At 50.1% G+C, this 18,161-nt stretch overlaps 1 protein-coding gene across 8 annotated transcripts in view; it reads left to right on the top strand.

The window, feature by feature from the left end:
- Positions 1–18,161, top strand: part of DNMT3A (DNA methyltransferase 3 alpha) — a 1,939,932-nt gene that overhangs the window by 1,767,031 nt on the left and 154,740 nt on the right. For all 8 annotated transcript variants that reach the window (XM_085613211.1, XM_085613216.1, XM_085613214.1 and 5 more), the window contains one exon: positions 10,389–10,474. In XM_085613211.1, the coding sequence (XP_085469337.1) occupies positions 10,389–10,474 (86 nt within the window). The remainder of the gene's footprint in view (positions 1–10,388; positions 10,475–18,161) is intronic.

Raw genomic sequence — 18,161 nt, forward strand, 5'->3', positions numbered from 1 at the left:
AAAGGAACTAGGAGTTAGAGACTTGGAAACTAGACACTAGGATAGTCAATACCCTTGTGAGCACCGGAGTACTCAAGTTACCTAGCCAACGGGCTGCGGGTGCATAGGTGTGAACTTGAGTCGGGTTTCGTTGTCGACTCCTATGGATGCCTGAAGAAAAGATGCTGACAGGCAGTCAGTGAAGAGTGTCCGGTGGATTCCAAGGATAGAATCAAGAAGGAGGATACCTGCAAGCAGAGGGGACAGATTCTAGGTCACCAGCCAGGAGCCGGGAAGGAACCAGGCGATGTCGTGATGATGCAGGTGAAGAGGTGAAGCTTGTCGCAGCAGCCACAGGTACCAGGAGGCGTCGAGGACGACCAGAACCAGGAGCTGTCCCACGAGGGCTCTTGCTGTAGGCGGTGTCGATGTCGAGTTGGGACACAACAAACCTTGGCAAGCGCAACCCACGCAGAATGAAGGATTCGCTTCTGTTGCAGACCAGGAAGGCCTGAGGTGCTTCTCTTTCACAGGGAAGCAAGGGCCAGTCTGGAGGAGCCAAACCAGCGGTGGAAAGTCAAAGGTTCGTCGTCGCAGAGGTCACTAGCCAACGGGCAAGCAACCGGACAGACGCGTCGAGCAGGAAAATGCAGAAGGGCCCCACGCAGAACTCGTGGAGTGTGGAGGGCTGATCTTCGGTGCAGATGGTGCTCGGGATTGGGGCTTCTCAATCCCCAGAGTACAACTTCGAGGATGCCTCAGAAGCTGCGCTGGAAGCAAGTAGCCAATTTTCCCAGGTAGCAGGTCCCACGTCTCTCGTCGCCTCCACGGATCTCAGCTTTGCTGTGGATGTGGATCAGGGTCGGAGAAGTCTGGAAGTCACTGGCGCTGGTCGGGCTCTGCAGTCGGTTCCTCGTAGAACGTTGAGCAAAGCAAACGGCAGGTCGCTCGATGGTGCCTGTTTGCACAGGGTGGCCACTCCTTGGCCACAAGGGAGATTCTTCAGTCTTCTTCCGTAGTCGAATGTCGAAGGTCCAGAGTTTCTGTTCAAGTTTCAGTTATCAGGATAATCCAAAGTCCTAGGGACTCAGCTCCCACTCTTATACTAATCTGGGGGGCTGGGTTACCTGCTAGGTACCTCCTATGGGTGGGACCAGGGAGGGGGGTGGTTACACCCCCTTCCCTTTGTCCAGTTTCGCGCCAGGACTGGGGCTGGAGTGCCCCAGCACCGGTTTGAACTGGACTATGCATGGGACACCTTGTGTGCCCCAGGCAGTGTCTCGTTTCATTCATCCCTCCCTGCCCCAATACACTAAGGCCTGTCTAGGGTGGTGCTAGCACCTCCCAATGCAGGAAACCTATTGTCCAAGCCTCCCTCGCAGGAAGCACTCCCAGCAGCAGGAGGTCAGACTTGTGTCTGTGGCAGCAGCATCCATTTTGTGATGCTGGGGCTCTGGTTAACTTTAACCGGGTAGTAAGTCTTCAACATGTCTTCTCCCTCTAGAAGGGAGGAATACTATCCTCTCCGCCAGAAATGGTGTGGGGGTAGTATTCCAAAGTGTTAGACACCTTACACGACATGTTTTGATAAAGCCAAACCATAGTTACCATAACCTCAAGGATTATAAGGCACTTTAAGAGTATATGGAAGGCGATATCATAGAACAGCTATAAGGACATGGTTCCGAAAACTGTAGACAGGCTCAGCTCATAGAGCACCATCTCACATTTTACCGAGCACTCTGCCTTCAGGATTGTTAAGGCCTGCCATAGGAGTGACTGATAGGTTACCCATGTGTCTATATATAAGGTAGGTATAGGAATACTACACCTAAGCAAGGGGTGATTACACGACCTTGCCCCAGCTGAGTGATCAGCCAGATGTGTCATAATGGAAGGCCAGCCAGGGGTGGCATAATACATGCTGCAGCCCCTGGTAGGTCTAGGGTACACCTATGCCCTGGGTACCTAAGGTACACTGCACAGGGCCTTAGAAGGTGATCCTTACCAATTGGGTTATGTACCTAAAGTACATAGTATGAATTTAGAGAGAGAACAGCTGGGCTGTGGGTCTGATTAGCAGGCCCACAGCCACATCCAAGTCGAAAACCAGTGAAGCAAAAGCAAAAAATGGGGGTGAAAATAGAAAGCAGACCCTACTCTCCTACAGTCGCCACCGGAATGGTCCTCGCGTAGGGCCTACACGCAGCGTAATGGCGACCGGCGAGTGATCAGAGAGCCCCCGGGGGAGAAGATCGTCTTCCACCACCCTGCCCGCGTCACCCCGAGACACAAAGATACAATCGATACGAGAGAGGGAGCCGTGGACCGCCGAGAGGTAGGTGAACCCCGGAATCCTGCCATGTAGCCTGCGCCATGGGTCATCCCATTCCTGTCCCATCATGAGGGAATGAAGCTTGGTGGAATTACCACTAGCCGGGGCCCCATCGGGCCTTCGCCTGTCAAGAGCGAGATCCAGCACATGATTCCAGTCCCCACCAACCACTGCAAGCCCCTTTGGTATATCTGCCCTCACGGTCACCAGCTTCTCAACAAAGCCCCAAGACAGCGGTGGCGGGGCGTACACGCTCCCAAAAGTCACCGGCTCACCCCACAACTCGCCCTGCAGAAAGAGATATCTGCCCTGAGTATCACTCCACGCTCTAGCATGCATGTAGGGAACTCGTCTATGGACCAGAACTGCCACTCCCCGTGAGCTGCGCACAAAGCCTGCATGGAACACCTGAACATAGCCAAACCGTTGAAATCACAGCGCTTTCGTCCCCATAAGGTGTGTCTCCTGGAGCATCAGGATATCCGCGCCGGCGCGTTTAGCCTGCTTAAGGATAGCGCCACGCTTTATCTTATCTAACGCCCCTCTGATTTTCCTACTCAAAATGCGCAGGGACCCCGAGGAACTTGGCAATCTACCCGTATTGGCGGCCATGACAGAGCATCAGAAACCAGACGAACCCCAGCTGCCCAGGACATGTCACGCAGTGCAACCCCAACCCGTGCTTGAACAGTGCGATAAGACGACAACAATAATCCCCAATACAAACCCTGCAACCCCCTCCCCCCACCCCGTACCTCAAGAACAGAGGCAGGCAGGCAGTGCCAGTAGACCCCAACAGGGGGTACCACCCCACACCCACCAATGGATCCCCAAACTACAACCCATCATCCCCTGGTCCCCATTCCTTCTTGGTATAACCAACCGGGATGGCAGCCCATATGGAGCTCCCCTGACCGCTATAAAGATATCCAAGAGACAGAGCTGCACATATAGAAGGAGAAATCAGTCTGCTGGTGCCACCTGATCCAACGCCGACCCCCCCCCCCTGCCCGTCAGCGCACCTCCGGACCTGGATCGCCTCCTGGACCTGGTGCGGCGAGACTTCTTCACCCGGCCACCAGGCCCGCCCCGGGTCATCCTGCTCGAGGAAGAGTCAGACTCCTTCCCCGGCGGAGAGTGAGGGCGTAGCCGCACCGTCTCATCCGTCCAACTGAAAACCTCCTCTAGAGAGTCGAAGAAGTACGTGCGGGAGCGGTAGATGACCCGTAATCGGGCCGGATAAAGCAACGCATAAGGAAGCTTGAGCTCCTGCAGGCGGGCCTTAGCTGCAAGAAATGATTGCCGCAATTTCTGAGTCTGTTTAGTATAGTCCGGGAATATGAGGAGACGGGCGTTGTTAAATTGCAAGGGATTGTTGGCTCTGGCCTGCTTGAGGATCACTTCCCGATCATGATAGTTAAGTAGCTTTGCAATCACTGGCCGCGGCCTATCCCCAGGGGGAGGCTTCTGCATCAGGTATGTGCCCTTTCCACCACAAAACATTTGGAAAGGGAGTCAGCAGTTAGCCAGCTCTCCAGCCACCGGGTGAGAAACTCCTCCATATTCCCCCGCCTCGCATCCTTCCGGAAAACCAACAAAGCGGAGGTTGTTCCGCCGAGCCCTTCCCTCCGCATCCTCAACCCTGGACACCAAGCCCCGCTGGGTAGTCTCCAGGGACGCCACTCGGTGCTGCAGGGTAGTCACCACATCCTCTACCCCGGAGATCCGAGTCTCGGTCTCCGTGATACCTTCCACCGCATTACGCAGGTCCTGACATAGCAGCATTACGTCGGAGCCCACTGCCCCTATTTTGGCATCTAGGGCGTCTCTGGACTGGGTGATGGCCGCCAGGAGGGCAGCATTGTCCGGCACAGCACCCGGGGCTCCAGCCACCGCCCCGGCAGGGCCCCCCAGCCCCGCATATTTATCTAACGTGCTCTGTTTGGAAGGCCCTCCACTGGGTTTGTCCCTCGTCATGGTGTGGCAGGCAGACCCCGGTGATCCTCCTTCCCTCGAAAAGGCGCCGTTCCCGTGCACCTCACCGGGGCTCCGTACACAGCGCAGATCGATACTGCAGACCAATCCCGGGTCGCGCAGCTCGAACTAACTGCCGAAGCGGCCGTTAGGGAGCCCCCGCGACTAACTCCCGCCAACTCGGGCCAGACAGAAAGGATACCTCCGTCCGCGGGAAATCCCATGCAGCGCCCCAGGCAGGGGGGACTCTCCACCACTCTGCAGCTGCCGCTCCGTCGCGGGATTCACCAGCCGGTCCGCAATCGAGGCCGCGGCTTCAACGCCGCCCCAAGGCCTCAGCCCCGATCCGGACCCGTCTCTGTCACCGGGCGCCGCTACCGGGCCCCAGACCGCCTGAGACAGAGACACCACGGCTCCCAAACTGCAGGTGCGTTAGGCGGGAAGTCTCTCGGCCAGGGGAGCAGGATAATGGCAGGATAGATAATGGGCTGGACGGAGCTCACTTAGAAGCCGTCCGCCATGCTGGCTTGCTAAGCCACGCCCCCACATTCTTAAATGTTTGGCGGTGCTGACCAGCTGTATCTACTGACTACTTGTTCCATGATATGGCCGCTGCCGCTGGGTCGACCCAGCGCCCCGTGTATATCAGTGCTGTAAGTTTGGGTTTCTTTTTTTCCTTTGACTGTTTATTGAAGGGGGGGGGGGGGATTGAAAAATGGGTCTCACTGGATGGTTTTGAATCTAGTGTGGGCGGGGGGAGGGAAATATCTCCATGTTCAGGGAGAATTAATGTTTGTTAATGTACATGCTGCGCTGTCCCTCAAAGCCAACAACTTCCAGTCTGCATGACAGACACCGGGCCCACTATTTCCTGCTTTGCCAGTATAATGACACGTAACGTAGCCAAGCCCCTAGGGGTGTACCCTGTGTTAAATTGAATATTCGTGGCATTAACAATCCGCGTAAAGGTAAACAAGTCCTGGCATACCTAAACAGGCATGATGTCAAAATTGTGTACTTGCAGGAAACGCATCTATCCCCTAGCTCAGCCCCCACATTTGCCAAGTAATGGGGAGCCCATTGATATTTTTCCTCCTACAGCACATACTCCAGAGACGTCTGCATACTTATTCAGAAGAGTGTTCTGTTTCACTTATACTCATCCCATACTAACTCCGCAGGGTGATATATAATCCTTCATTGCCTCTTTGCTGACCAACCAGTCTTGCTGGTGAATATATATGGCACTACAGTTCATGACCAAAACTTTTTTCAGGACATCTATAACCTCATGAGCCGGGCTGACGTAGATCAAATAATAATGGGAGGTGATTTTAACCTAATCGCACATACAGTCTGGACTAGATTGTACTATGTTTCTTTCAGCCAATATTCTACATTGGGTAAAAGAAGTCCATGTCCTTCCACGCACCCTCTCCGATCATAGCCCAGTACTCCTTCATTTAGCCATACCACACAGTTGCGAAGCTGAAAAACGTTGGCGTTTCCCTGGAGAAGCTCTACTGGACCAAGTGTTTTGGAATGAGATGCTAGCATCTGTGACTGAGTATTTTTTTTTTATAAATACGGGTTCGGTTGCCACGCTACGGGAAGCCTTCAAGGCTTATATTCAGGGGATTAGCTTATCTAATCAGGCAGGTATACTGGGTGACATTCGTCGTCAAATCAAACACATCGAGTCTGACCTGTAAACCATCGATGCAGCAGCAATATCGGATGGTAATCCGTGACTACATACTAGGGCGCGCTTAATGTCTGAGTTTCACATATTGGCTGACCTGCATATTTAGGGAAATACGCCACAGCACATAGGTATGGGGAGGGTGAGCGACCGGGCCGAACACTGGCCAGGATGCTCCGTCCTAACTGAGCGTCCGACTACATTGTCGAGGTCCGAACCACTGATGTTGCACGTGCATTGGGCACTGAAGAGGTGAGGGCTGCTTTCTTGGAGTACTATAAAAACCTATACACTTCCCGCACACCGGACGCACCTTCAGAGCTTTCCGCCTATCTTGTGGAGATTGCGATGGTGTGACTGGAGGACAGCGATCAACAATTTCTCAGAAAACCCCTCACATTAGATGAAATTAAGGAAGCCATTGACTCACATGATGGCTCTAAGGATCCTGGACTAGACGGCATCCCCGGCGCCTACTACAAGGCATTTAAAGAACAACTTGCCCCGCAACTTCTTGCATTGTACCATGAAGCCTTAACCACTGGCCGGTTGCCACCTACTCTACGAGAAGTAGTGCTTACATTATTATTTAAAACCGGGCAAAGACCTTAACTTATGCACTTCATACAGACCCCTCTTGTTGCTCAACTTAGATAATAAAATACTAGCGTAGGCTTTGGCCACCATGCTGGCCGCCTTTATTGAGCTAATTATCTCACCAGTACTGTCTGGGTTTATCCCCCATAGGTCAACCTCATTCAGTCTCCGAACAATACTCGCAGTGCTTAATAGGTTGTCTCTGACTGTGCCCGCGGCGGTGGACCTGCTGGACGCTGAGAAGGCGTTTAATTCTCTCAAATGGCCCTTCCTGACAGTATTGCGGAACCTTTGGATCCCTCCCCACTTTATATCTGTGATGCAGATCCTATACACTGAGCTAGTGGCCTGTATAAGGATTAACAGAACTTTGTCTGATGTTTTACCTATCGCTAGGTGAATTAGGCAAGGGTGCCCCCTATCCCCCATATTGTTTATCATAGCCATGGACCCTTTGGTTCGCCACGTTCAGGCAAGACATCTCCATTGCAGACTCCAACTTAAGCAGGGACAACTACTTCTCTCTCTATAAGCAGATGATATACTTCTTTTTATTAGACACCCTGCAGACAATCTCTCCCCTTTAGTGGAAGAAATAAATTGTTTTGGTGAACAGTCGGGGTTGCAGATTAACTGGTCCAAATCTGAGTTATTTCCACTCACAGATGCCACCCATCCAGTACCGACAGGATATCCAGTCCCATGGACAGATGGCCCTACTAGATATCTGGGCGTACAACTACACAAGAACAAGCACCAAGTACTACAATTGAACTATGGCCCGGCAATAGCGAACCGGGCAATCCAGGTTGAGAGGTGGATTAAGCTGCCACTCTCAATGGCAGTCCAAGTGACCATTATTAAAATGATCATACTCTCTTGGTTCTTATACCTTTTCCCTAATATCCCAAACCCGCTCCCAAACTCCTTTTTTCAAACATTACGCCGTTTCCAGCTGCGACTTATCTGGGCGGGGCACAGGCCCGAGTGAGGTGGGATACCCTGATCTTACCGTATAATAGAGGAGGTCTAGGCATTCCAGACCTGCAGTTATATTACTTGGCAGCTCAGTGCCAATATGCCCATAGATTTTTCACCACATGTTGAGCGTGGCGTACATTGCAGCGGAAACTTTGGGGTGGCAGTCTTAATTCTCCAGTGCTTCCCTTGGAGTACAGCCCGTAGCTACCATTAACCAGCGAGACTCTTAAAAAACGCATGCTGCGACATTATAACATTCGCACCGTTGGAGACTTCTTTCCAGATGGCCATGGATCCCCGATTTCTCAATATGGCTCGTATGCACCGCTTCCTATTTCAGCATCTTTATGCTACAAGGCACTTCCTGCTACCCTATTTCCCCGGTGGAAATCCCCCCGCTAACGCTGGTGATCTCCTGCCCAGATGGCGCTCAACTGACATCCAAGCTGTATCGCGCTAGCTTAGCGCTAAAGCCCTACTCCACTACCGGGGTACGCGAGACATGGGCACAGGACCTCGGCACGCCGATCCCAGACACAATGTGGGCCTATTGCTGTGCACAAATCCAGAAAGTTTCTCTCAGCCATAAACATAAACTACTCTATTTTGAGTTCCTTCACCTGGCATACCTCGCACCAATAGACATTGCTAAGTATGACATAACCAGGTCAGATCATTGCCCCAAATGCAGCGCCCCTGCAGAATACTTTGTGCACCTCGTATGAACCTGCCCCACCATATCCCTATATTGGACCACTGTGTATTCACATGTCAATACTATGCTCAGAGTTGATATACAGCCGGACCCAGCGGTGGCACTCCTAGGCTATACTGCCCAGCTCCCCAGTTCGGTGCGCAGACTTGACTCCATGTCCTTCCTATTGGCTAAGTGTGAGATTGCAGTGCATTGGGGAAGGACGGCACCTCCAACACCCACTTCTTGGCTAAAAAACATGTCCTATTGCGACACTATTAGCGCAGGCTACGCTAATCTTCAACCCCCGACTTCCCACCCTATCGACAGCTGGCAACCCCTGCACGATTACCTATGCACTCTTGCACAAGACACAACTACATCCCGACCACCCACTCCTGTGCACACCAGCGCGTTCACCCCCATTGTGCTGCCTGACCCCCACGGTACATAACCTGCTACCGTCAAAGACCATGACTATCGAGACGTCTATAAGCTCACAGTTCTACATTACCCCTATATCGTTCTATATCTGTTATTCATTGTATTTTCTTGGCAAGTGGTTACAAGGGCCTTGGGTAATATGAAGTGTACCATTGTGCAAAGTGGTATGTTGGCGTGTGTACTATCCTGTGGTTATAAAAAATGAATAAATAAAATATTTTTTTTTAAAAGGGAGGTTTGGGCTTTTACATTGCTTTAAATGACAAAGTCGAATTAGCAGTTTTAAATTGCTCTGCTAGCCAGCAATGGGAGGCTAGGAGTCATGTGTTTGTCGTGTTTCTTTGTGGCACACTAATGCTGGTGTCCACAAAAGACACTTACAGGCTCTAAGTACCCCTGGTACCATATACTAGGGATGTACAAGTAAGTTAAGTTATACCACTTGGGGTTAAGCCAATTAACCATGTACCTTTTTAAGGGTCAGCACATGCACTGAGTCCTGATTAGCAGGACTCAGGGCATTTCAGAGCCATTACACTAGTACCTAGTAGTCAAAATAGGGCAAAAGTGGGGGCGCAGCTGCAAAAAGGCCTGTTTCCTCACAGCTATTTAATCCTGTAAGCATCTGTGCATAGCATGTAGGGCTGTCGAATCATAAGCGCCCACCCTCTTGCCCATATACCGTTGCAATTCGGCATATTCCTCCATTATTTTCTTCATTCTACACTGCGTTAATGCCCCGAATTAATTTGTTGACCTGCCATACAGCCTGTCACCTACTGTGCTAAACATATCTAACATGGATTCAGTACCCATTTACAATTAGAGGAGAAGTCACACCACATCTTCTGACTCGAGAGTCTTCTTTAAAGACTTCTTTAAAGAAAAACAACTTGCAAATGTCCGAACCCAACACTAGATGGCAGGAGTAGGTTAAGCATGTGAATTGACAACACGTACTGGAGCACCACTTGCCAATACTCTGAGAAAAAGTTCAAGTTCTCTTGGCCAAGGGAGATTTAGAGAGGGTACCGGCAGCAGAGATTGAAACTGGCCTCCCTCATTACTTTCAGTTGCCAAAAACGGTTGGAGGTCTTTGGCCTCCTATATTCGTTATGCACCATTTGAATAATCTGTTGGCAACACTGGACTTTTCTATTAGTATGCAAAAGTCGCACCTGACTCCTTCGCAATGGCTCCCCTTTATCAGAGCCATTCCGTATACTGTTCTCTTCCGAGCCTTTCCTCCACCTCAACAAGTCCAGGACATTTTGGCGATGATCCATATTTTACACCCTTTTCCTGGGTTTCAGTGAGAGTGACTAAGGTTTCTAGCCCTCTTGGTCTCCTCCACCTTGCTAGTGGACCATGCCAGGTGACGGAATACGAGCAAAGCGTGTAAGTGAAGCGTCAGTCTGTTTTCTCTATTTGTATAAACAGTAAATGTTTCAGTCATACTTGTAACTTTGTTTGCCAATAAAGTTTAATAATGTAGCATTTTGTCGCATATTTGCAATCACACATTTGTATTACTGTTACATTTTTGAAATGACACCTGTATTAAATGTCTTTTGTCTCCTATTCATGGTATGAAATATGTATTCAGTAAGCAGGGGACGGTGGGGTAGACGTTATATTCCATGGTAAAAAATGTTGACTTTATAACATCTTTTATTTTTCAGTCCAATCCGGTGATGATTGATGCCAAAGAGGTGTCGGCAGCGCACAGGGCCCGCTATTTCTGGGGTAACCTTCCCGGTATGAACAGGTTGGTGAAAGCATGGGGAGAGAAAACAGAGTCAGGCACAACACTGGCAAAAGTGCATTGTAGCTCACCACATGTCTCCTGTGCCAGAAGATTTGTCATGCAGCATGTTTCACCCTGACAGCAAGACTTATGATTGCAGTGTACGTTTTTTAAAGTGAATGATCGATCATCGTTAGGAATAAATCTTAGAGCGAATGCCCAGTAACTTCCACAGCCGTTACACTCCGCAGTAAACTCATGAAATTTGGCACTCCTTGTTGCACAGATTTTATTGCCGTGAAATTGCTTTGCGCGCTGAGCTGCAATTCTGTCTTTATGTAGTGTGTCAGTAGGAGTACCTAGGTCTGTGTGGTGCACTTTTGTTTTTATAGTGGCAATGATGTTTTCTATGTTTTCATCAATGCATGCTCCATGTGAATATATAAGTGGCGACTTTGTTTGTGGAGATTTTATACAAATTGTGCGTATTCCAGAGAAGATCACAATTTTATTAAAGACCAAAATTCATGTTATATGCGAGCACAGAGTGAACACATGCTTATCCAGTATTGGATCTTTCATAGATTCACATGCTTGAATCATTCCCCACCGTCGAAGTGGGAGTCCCACTGTACCATAGTGAAGCAGTATGTATCAGCATAGCATGGGCTAAAATAGCACTAGGCCATGCAGTTTTATGGCCCATCTTCGTCTTTAAAAAAACAAAATAAGACCAAACTTTAACTATGGCCAATCAGGTCGTAGCACCCTCTAAAACACTCCCAAGAGAGGCTGATTTCCTCAGATTTTCACGGTACATTGTGTGTGAAGGGAGTCTCCCTGATCTCTGCTCAGTTTTTCCTCATTCAACACTATTTTCAACTACTACTCTACTATGTCTAACAGAAAAGGTCTCTTCCATCCCTGTAAGACCTGTGGAAGAAGAGAGTGCATGTGGATGACCCACATAATGACTATATTTCCTTCCTCTATCCCAAACATGAGGTAAGTGTCGCACTTTCTCCTCAAAAACTCTTAGGGACAGAGAAGGTAGGCTTTACTGTGGCTTCAGAAGACAAAAGCTCAAAAGTCATCTTCTGAGGAAGATAGTGACACCTCTTCTAGGTCTCACAGAAGGACTAGGGGGCATATGTATCAAACGATTTTGTATTCGCAAACGCTGCGATTCGCAAAAAAACTTCAAGTTGGTGGTAATTTGCGATTTCTTTGAAAAATGCACTTTTTGGCATTTTTCATAGTGCCATGTGGCGCACATACGTGCCCTTAGGGCACGTATGTGCGCCATATGCACACACATGCTAATTTCAGGGGTGCATCAGGGTGTCATCATGACACCCTTGCACCTTTTGAAATTATTCTCAATTTGCGATTAGCAAATTGCGATTCGCAATTTGAGAATGACTTCCCATTCATTGCTATGGGCCTCCTGGCCCATAGGAATGAATGGGAAGGTATTCCTTAATTGCGATTTCGCAATTTGCTAATCGCAATTAAGGAATATTAAGAATTCGCAAAATATGTGCAAATTTTTAAATACATCCCGTTTTGCAATTCTCAAATAGCGATTCTCAAAAAATCGCTATTTGGGATTCGCAAATGGAGATTTTGATACAAATGCCCCCTAGTCCTATGATCGAGCGTCGGAGAAGTCCAGAAAATCTGTAAAGACTCCTCACCAGCCTCACAGCTCTAAGAAAAAGGGAGAAGCAAAAACATTTCTCCTCAGAATCCTCCATACCTGGCTCTTCAACGCCAAGGTATGGCGATCAGCCTCATCTGCTGAGCGGTCAAAAAAGCGGAAGACCTCTTCAGAATCCTTCTCGATGATGCCTTCACCGTCGACACCAAGATCGTCAACTTCCTCAAGTACCACGCCTGGTGATCAAGCCCGTGGAAGGTGAAAACGACTACAGCCACCATCGGTGCGCCCATATCGTCTACGAAGGTCCAGGCGTCAACTAAATCCCTGCTGACGCCTCCGTTAATGACACTACTGTCAACGATAGTCCAATTAACGCTTCAGTCAAGGCTTGCTCCGTCAACGTCGGTCCTGTTGATGGTGGTCCAGTCGACGTCACCAAAGAAAAACAGCACTCTCGCGACAACACTGACGACGCCACTGTCACAATCGATGACGTTAACGATTTCTAAGGTTTCCAAAACATTTCTGCCTCCTGAAGTCACCTCACCCAGAAACGTCTCTCCTCTACCTCCTAGTCATCTATTGGGCATTAAGGAGTTTGATAATGAGGGCGGCGTGTTTGGTCCAACTTACAGTCCGTCCGAGCTAAACCATAAATGTCAGTAGGAAGATGAGGATTATGAGGAGGAAAGCCATTCTTACCAACATTACTACCTTCCCCCTCCAAGGCACTATGACCCCATAGGAGATGATTCAGACCCTTTACCTCAGCAGGATACTACACACTTTCCTTCATTCAAGACTTCCCAGCAAAGCTAACAGATTATCGGAGATATTTCCCACATCCTACTGATCAACAGCATGGCGCACCACCTCAACCTGCCAACCCTCTTCCTCCAGCACCTCTCCCTCTGCCGGCTACGACTAAAATGACGCCTGCCTCCCATTTTGCAGCACCACTGAGGGATTATCCATCATCATCTGATGATTAAAGTGAAACGGGTGAGATCCCTGACACTCAGCCGCCTTTGGATGAATAGGATGACTGTCATGCCAGCACCGTTCCCACCTCCACACCACCCTTCTGATTCGCTACCAGAGGATATAGGAGGTTTCCACAATCTGATGGACAGAGCAGCAACTAGATATCATCTTTCTATGTCAGTGAAGCAGTCTGACTGCTTCCTCTGATTTTAACGAGCACATTGTAAAGTACAGGGCCCCTGAGGATTCCCCAGCATGATTGTCAGGACATCCCAAACCTGACTCAGTCATAGCTCAACCGGCACAACAGAGGTCCAAGAAGCCATCTGCTCTTATTTCAGCAGCATCTGAAAAAGACGAAGGCTGTCTAGACAACATCGGCCAGATATTTTCCACCATGTCTGCTATTACAGTATGCACAGCCAATGCCTTGGCGATTTTTGGCTGTGATGACCGCCAAATGTGGTTGGATGTCGGATCGATCCTAGACCTCATCCCGGAGGATAGACAGTCTGAAGCCAGGAAGTTTTCATTAGCGGGTGAACGCACGTCATCTGAGACAATAGATTAAGCCATGGACATTGCATCCACAGGCTTCTGCAAACTAACCTATGCAGTGGTGTTTAGGTGCTAAGGTTGGCTCTGGGTGACCTCTTTCAGGCCCGAGGTCCAGTTGAAAATTTTGGACAAGGCATATGACGAGGACACATTATTCGGCAAACACATTGACTATGCCTTGCTTGCCATTAAGACGGACACTGATACCGCCAAATCCCTAGGCACCCTCCAATATCGCAAGGTGCCTTTTCAAGGAGTGCGGCTTCCCTTCATACAGGGGTGGATTCCAGCGCTTCAAATAGTATCAGTCCTACCAGCCCTAGTACAGGCAGGGGTATCAGCAACAGTCCTACCGTCAATCCTCTACGGCGGGATTCTTTAAACAAGGGCCTCACTGAAGACCACATTCTAAGAGCCACGACACAGGCCGCAAACAGTGACCTTCTCCGGGGAACTGCTACACCACCTTCTCATCCCGTAGGTGTGAAGATATCAAATTACCTCCATTAATGGCAAACCATCACTTCAGACAGATGGGTATTGGACCTTGTCAACTTTGGCCCTACCCTGGAGTTCTGATGGATACATCTGCCAGTGGATTCCTCACCTTGTGAATATCCTCTGCGCCAGCAGCATTCGGAAACTTTTGTAGCACTCCACGCCGATGAGGTCGAAGACGACGTCACAGGGACACGGCTCCGCTCGCGACTCCGCTGACGTCACTGGATCCATAAGAAGACCTCGTCGGCGTGATGTCAGTTCCCTTTTTTCCGCGCTGTCAACGGTTTTCGGGGACTCTCTCTGTAGCTTTAGCTGGATACTTTGTTTTCCTGCTGGTATCTCTTTCTTCTTGTTTGCAGTTGAAAAATGTCGACTAAGAAGTCGGGGTTTAAGCCTTGCAGGGAGTGCGGTAAGCACATGTCGATTACGGATCCGCACGAGGACTGTGTCTGGTGCCTTTCATTGGATCATGATGTCGAAGGATGTTCTTGCTGCCGCAAGATGAGCACAAAGGCTCTGAAGGAAAGGGAGGCCAAGTTATTCATTGCCAGAATGAAAAAGGAGAAGAGAGGTCGAAGAAGATCAAGGTCGGCGTTGAAGTCGACGTCGGGCATGCTTCAAAATCCAAGAAACACAAGAAAAAGAAGAGGCATGGCTCTCGACATCGTTCGGACAGGGATTCGGCTCCGAGATCGACCTCACCTTCTCGACATCGTAAGGACTTTGTGTCTCCTTCTCCTGTCTCTGTTCCTGATTCTCCTGTTGGCCTGACCTCGCCTGCTGCTTCTCTGGCTACGGCCCCGGCCCCATCTTCGACGCCGGCTCCATCTCCGGTTCCAGTTGAGGAAGTTCCGGCTCCGGACGAGTCTTCGACTCCGCTGGTTCCACCATCGGTGCCGATCAGGCCCGGGTCAAGATCCGACGCATTATTTTAAATGCGATGTATGGGGTCTTTACTAGAGCTTTGTAACCCTCTGGAGCGCCTATGGGTCCAATGGCTTTCAACTTGGGAGTTTACATCTTCGCCGGCTCGACCTCGTTCGACTCCGGCTGCTCCTCTGGATCCGGGTTTGGCGCCGTCGGATTCGGTTACGGCGCCGCCGACTCCTGTTGTGAGAATCAGATCCAGGAGGGAAGCTCAAAGGGTACTAGAAGAACAAAGGTACCAGATGGAGGAGGTGGAAGAAGGTGAGCTCATGGAATCTGATGATCTGTTTGAGGAGATGAAAGAGGTGTGTGGCCTGGACTTGTCACCTGAGTGGGAGATTACTCCTTCGGCTGATACTCCTTCAAAAGATGTGGTTCCCTACCACTCAGTTATTAAAAAAGCGGCTGAGCTTTTGGATCTGCAGTTACCATCTGCTGAGTTTAAACCGAACATCCTCACAGAGGTTTTACATTCTCCTTCCTCTGTATCGGAACCTTTGCTTCCATTTAATGATGCCATTATTGAACCGGTCATGGAAGTATGGCGTAAGCCCTTCTCTGCTCCTGTGGTCTCTAAGGTAATTTCAAGAAGATATAGGGCGGCTCCAGGGGACCCAGACTTTCTGACTTCTCATCCTTCTCCGGAGAGTCTGGTGGTTCAGGCTGCCTGTTCTAAAAGATCTTCAGGTGCCTTTCCCCAAGTCCCTAGTGACAGGGATGCAAAAAGTTAAGACCAGTCAGCCAAGAAAGTCTTCTCTTCTGCCAGTATGGCTTTAAAATCGACAAATGCCACCTGGCCTTTGGGCCGATATATCCATGCACTAATGGATTCAGCGAAACAACTGGCCCCTAAGTTGTCAGAGGAGGATAGACAGAACTTTAATGAGGTGCTATCGGACACTCAGGCGGCTGCACGTCAAGTAATCCAGAGCGGCCTGGATACTGCTGACTCTGTGGCTAGAATTATGGGGTCTTCGGTTGCCACAAGGACGAGTGTGTGGCTGAAGTCTTCTGAGTTTTCCCCTGATGTGCAGGCAACTCTTCTGGACTTGCCTTTTGACGGTTCTGGGCTTTTTGGTAAAAAGGCTGATGCTACACTGGAAAGGTTTAAAGAAAGCAAAGCCACGGCCAAATCTCTGTGTCTGCAGACTCAGCCTAGGGGTTTGTTTAGGAGGTACAGGGGCTTTGGAAGATCGTCCTTTCGTACTTACAGGCAGCCCCAGCAGCAGCAGCAACAACAGCAGCAGAACACCCTGTATAAGAGCTACAGGGGCAGAATCAGAGGTCGTGCTCGAGGTCGGCAGCTCTCCTCTTCCTCTTCCTCCGTCACTCCCACCACTGCAAAGCAGCCCTAGATCCACCATTCTGGATCATGCTGGTCCTGTGGGGGGCCAGTTTACCCATTTTCTACAAGATTGGGAATTGGTTACTACAGACCTTTGGGTTCTAGATCTTGTAGAAAATGGGAACGCCCTACCCTTTCGGGAACTCCCTCCAAATTACCCTCCTTGCCAAGGTGCCTTCTTGAAGGACCATCTTCTTCTCCTCCAGGAGGAGGTCGTAATGTTGCTAAAAAAAGGTGCGATAGAGGTGGTTCCGGTCAGGAAAGGGGTCAGGGATGCTACTCCCGGTATTTCCTGATTCCAAAGAAGGATGGCAGGCTGAGTCCAATCCTGGACCTCAGGATCTTGAATCTTTTTCTGAAGCAAGAGAAGTTCAAGATGCTCACCCTTGCGCAGGTTCTTCAAGCGCTGCAACAGGAGGACTGGATGGTGTCGATCGACTTGCAGGATGCGTATTTCCACATCCCCATTCTGAAGTCGCACAGGAAGTATCTCCGGTTTACGGTAGGGTCGCAACATTATCAGTTTGCGGTCCTTCCGTTTGGTCTTACTACTGCACCTCAAGTCTTCACCAAGGTGATGGCAGTGGTGGCAGCCCATCTCAGAAGGTCAGGATTCCAGTTTTCCCCCATCTGGACGACTGGCTGATCAAAGCGGAGTCGCCAGAGAAGGTGCTTCATTATCTGCAGGATACAACCCAGCTGTTGTACAAATTGGGTTTCTCGATAAACATGCCCAAATCTCACCTGGTGCCCTCTCAGCGCAACCTGTTCATAGGGGCGGTACTGGACACTACTGTGTGTCGAGCATTCCCACCTCCACAAAGGATTCTCGACATTCAGGAAATTATTCCCTTGTTTTACAAAGGAGCGGTCGTTCCAGTCCTGAATGTCCTTCGTCTGCTCAGTCTGTTTGCATCCTGCATTCTGTTGGTCAACCATGCGCGCTGGCACATGAGGGCCCTCCAGTGGTGCCTCCGCAGGCAGTGGTATCAGCACAAGGGAGATCTCAGGGAGTCTGTGAGGATCTCCAGAGAAGCTGCAGTGGATCTGTCTTGGTGGAGCGTGGATGGCAATCTATCTCAAGGAAAGCCCTTCCATCTACCTCCATCGGTGGCCACAGTGATAACAAATGCATCCACTTTAGGGTGGGGTGCGCATCTGGGAGATCTGGAGATCAAGGGTCTTTGGTCTCCAGAGGAAAGGTTGCTTCACATCAACCTTCTGGAATTGCGGGCGATACGCTTGGTGCTCAAGGCCTTCCTCCCTTCCCTTCCCTTCGCGGTCAGTCGGTTCAGGTCCTGACGGACAACACTACCGCGATGTGGTATGTCAACAAGCAGGGAGGAGTGGGGTCGCATTGTCTCTGCAGACTGGTCCTGGGTTCAGGATCATCGGATTTGTCTGTTGGCAAATCATCAGGCCAGGGTTCTGAACGTTCGTGCAGACAGTCTCAGTCGGCAGTTCGCCGCCGACCACGAGTGGAGGCTCCATCCGGAGGTGGTTCGTCCCGTCTTTCGGATGTGGGGAACTCCTTGGGTGGGCCTGTTTGCCACTCACGAGAACGCTCACTGCCCGTCATTCTGCAGTCTCCAGTATCCGATGCAGGGAGCTTTGGGGGATGTGTTTCAGTTGAAATGGGACTCGCATCTCCTTTACGTGTTTCCTCCCATACCCTTGATTCCTCGGCTTCTGAGGAAGATTTGCCAACACCGGGCCCAAGTCATATTGAT

This window comes from Triturus cristatus, chromosome 6, assembly GCF_964204655.1.
Source record: "Triturus cristatus chromosome 6, aTriCri1.1, whole genome shotgun sequence".
NCBI lineage: Eukaryota > Metazoa > Chordata > Amphibia > Caudata > Salamandridae > Triturus > Triturus cristatus.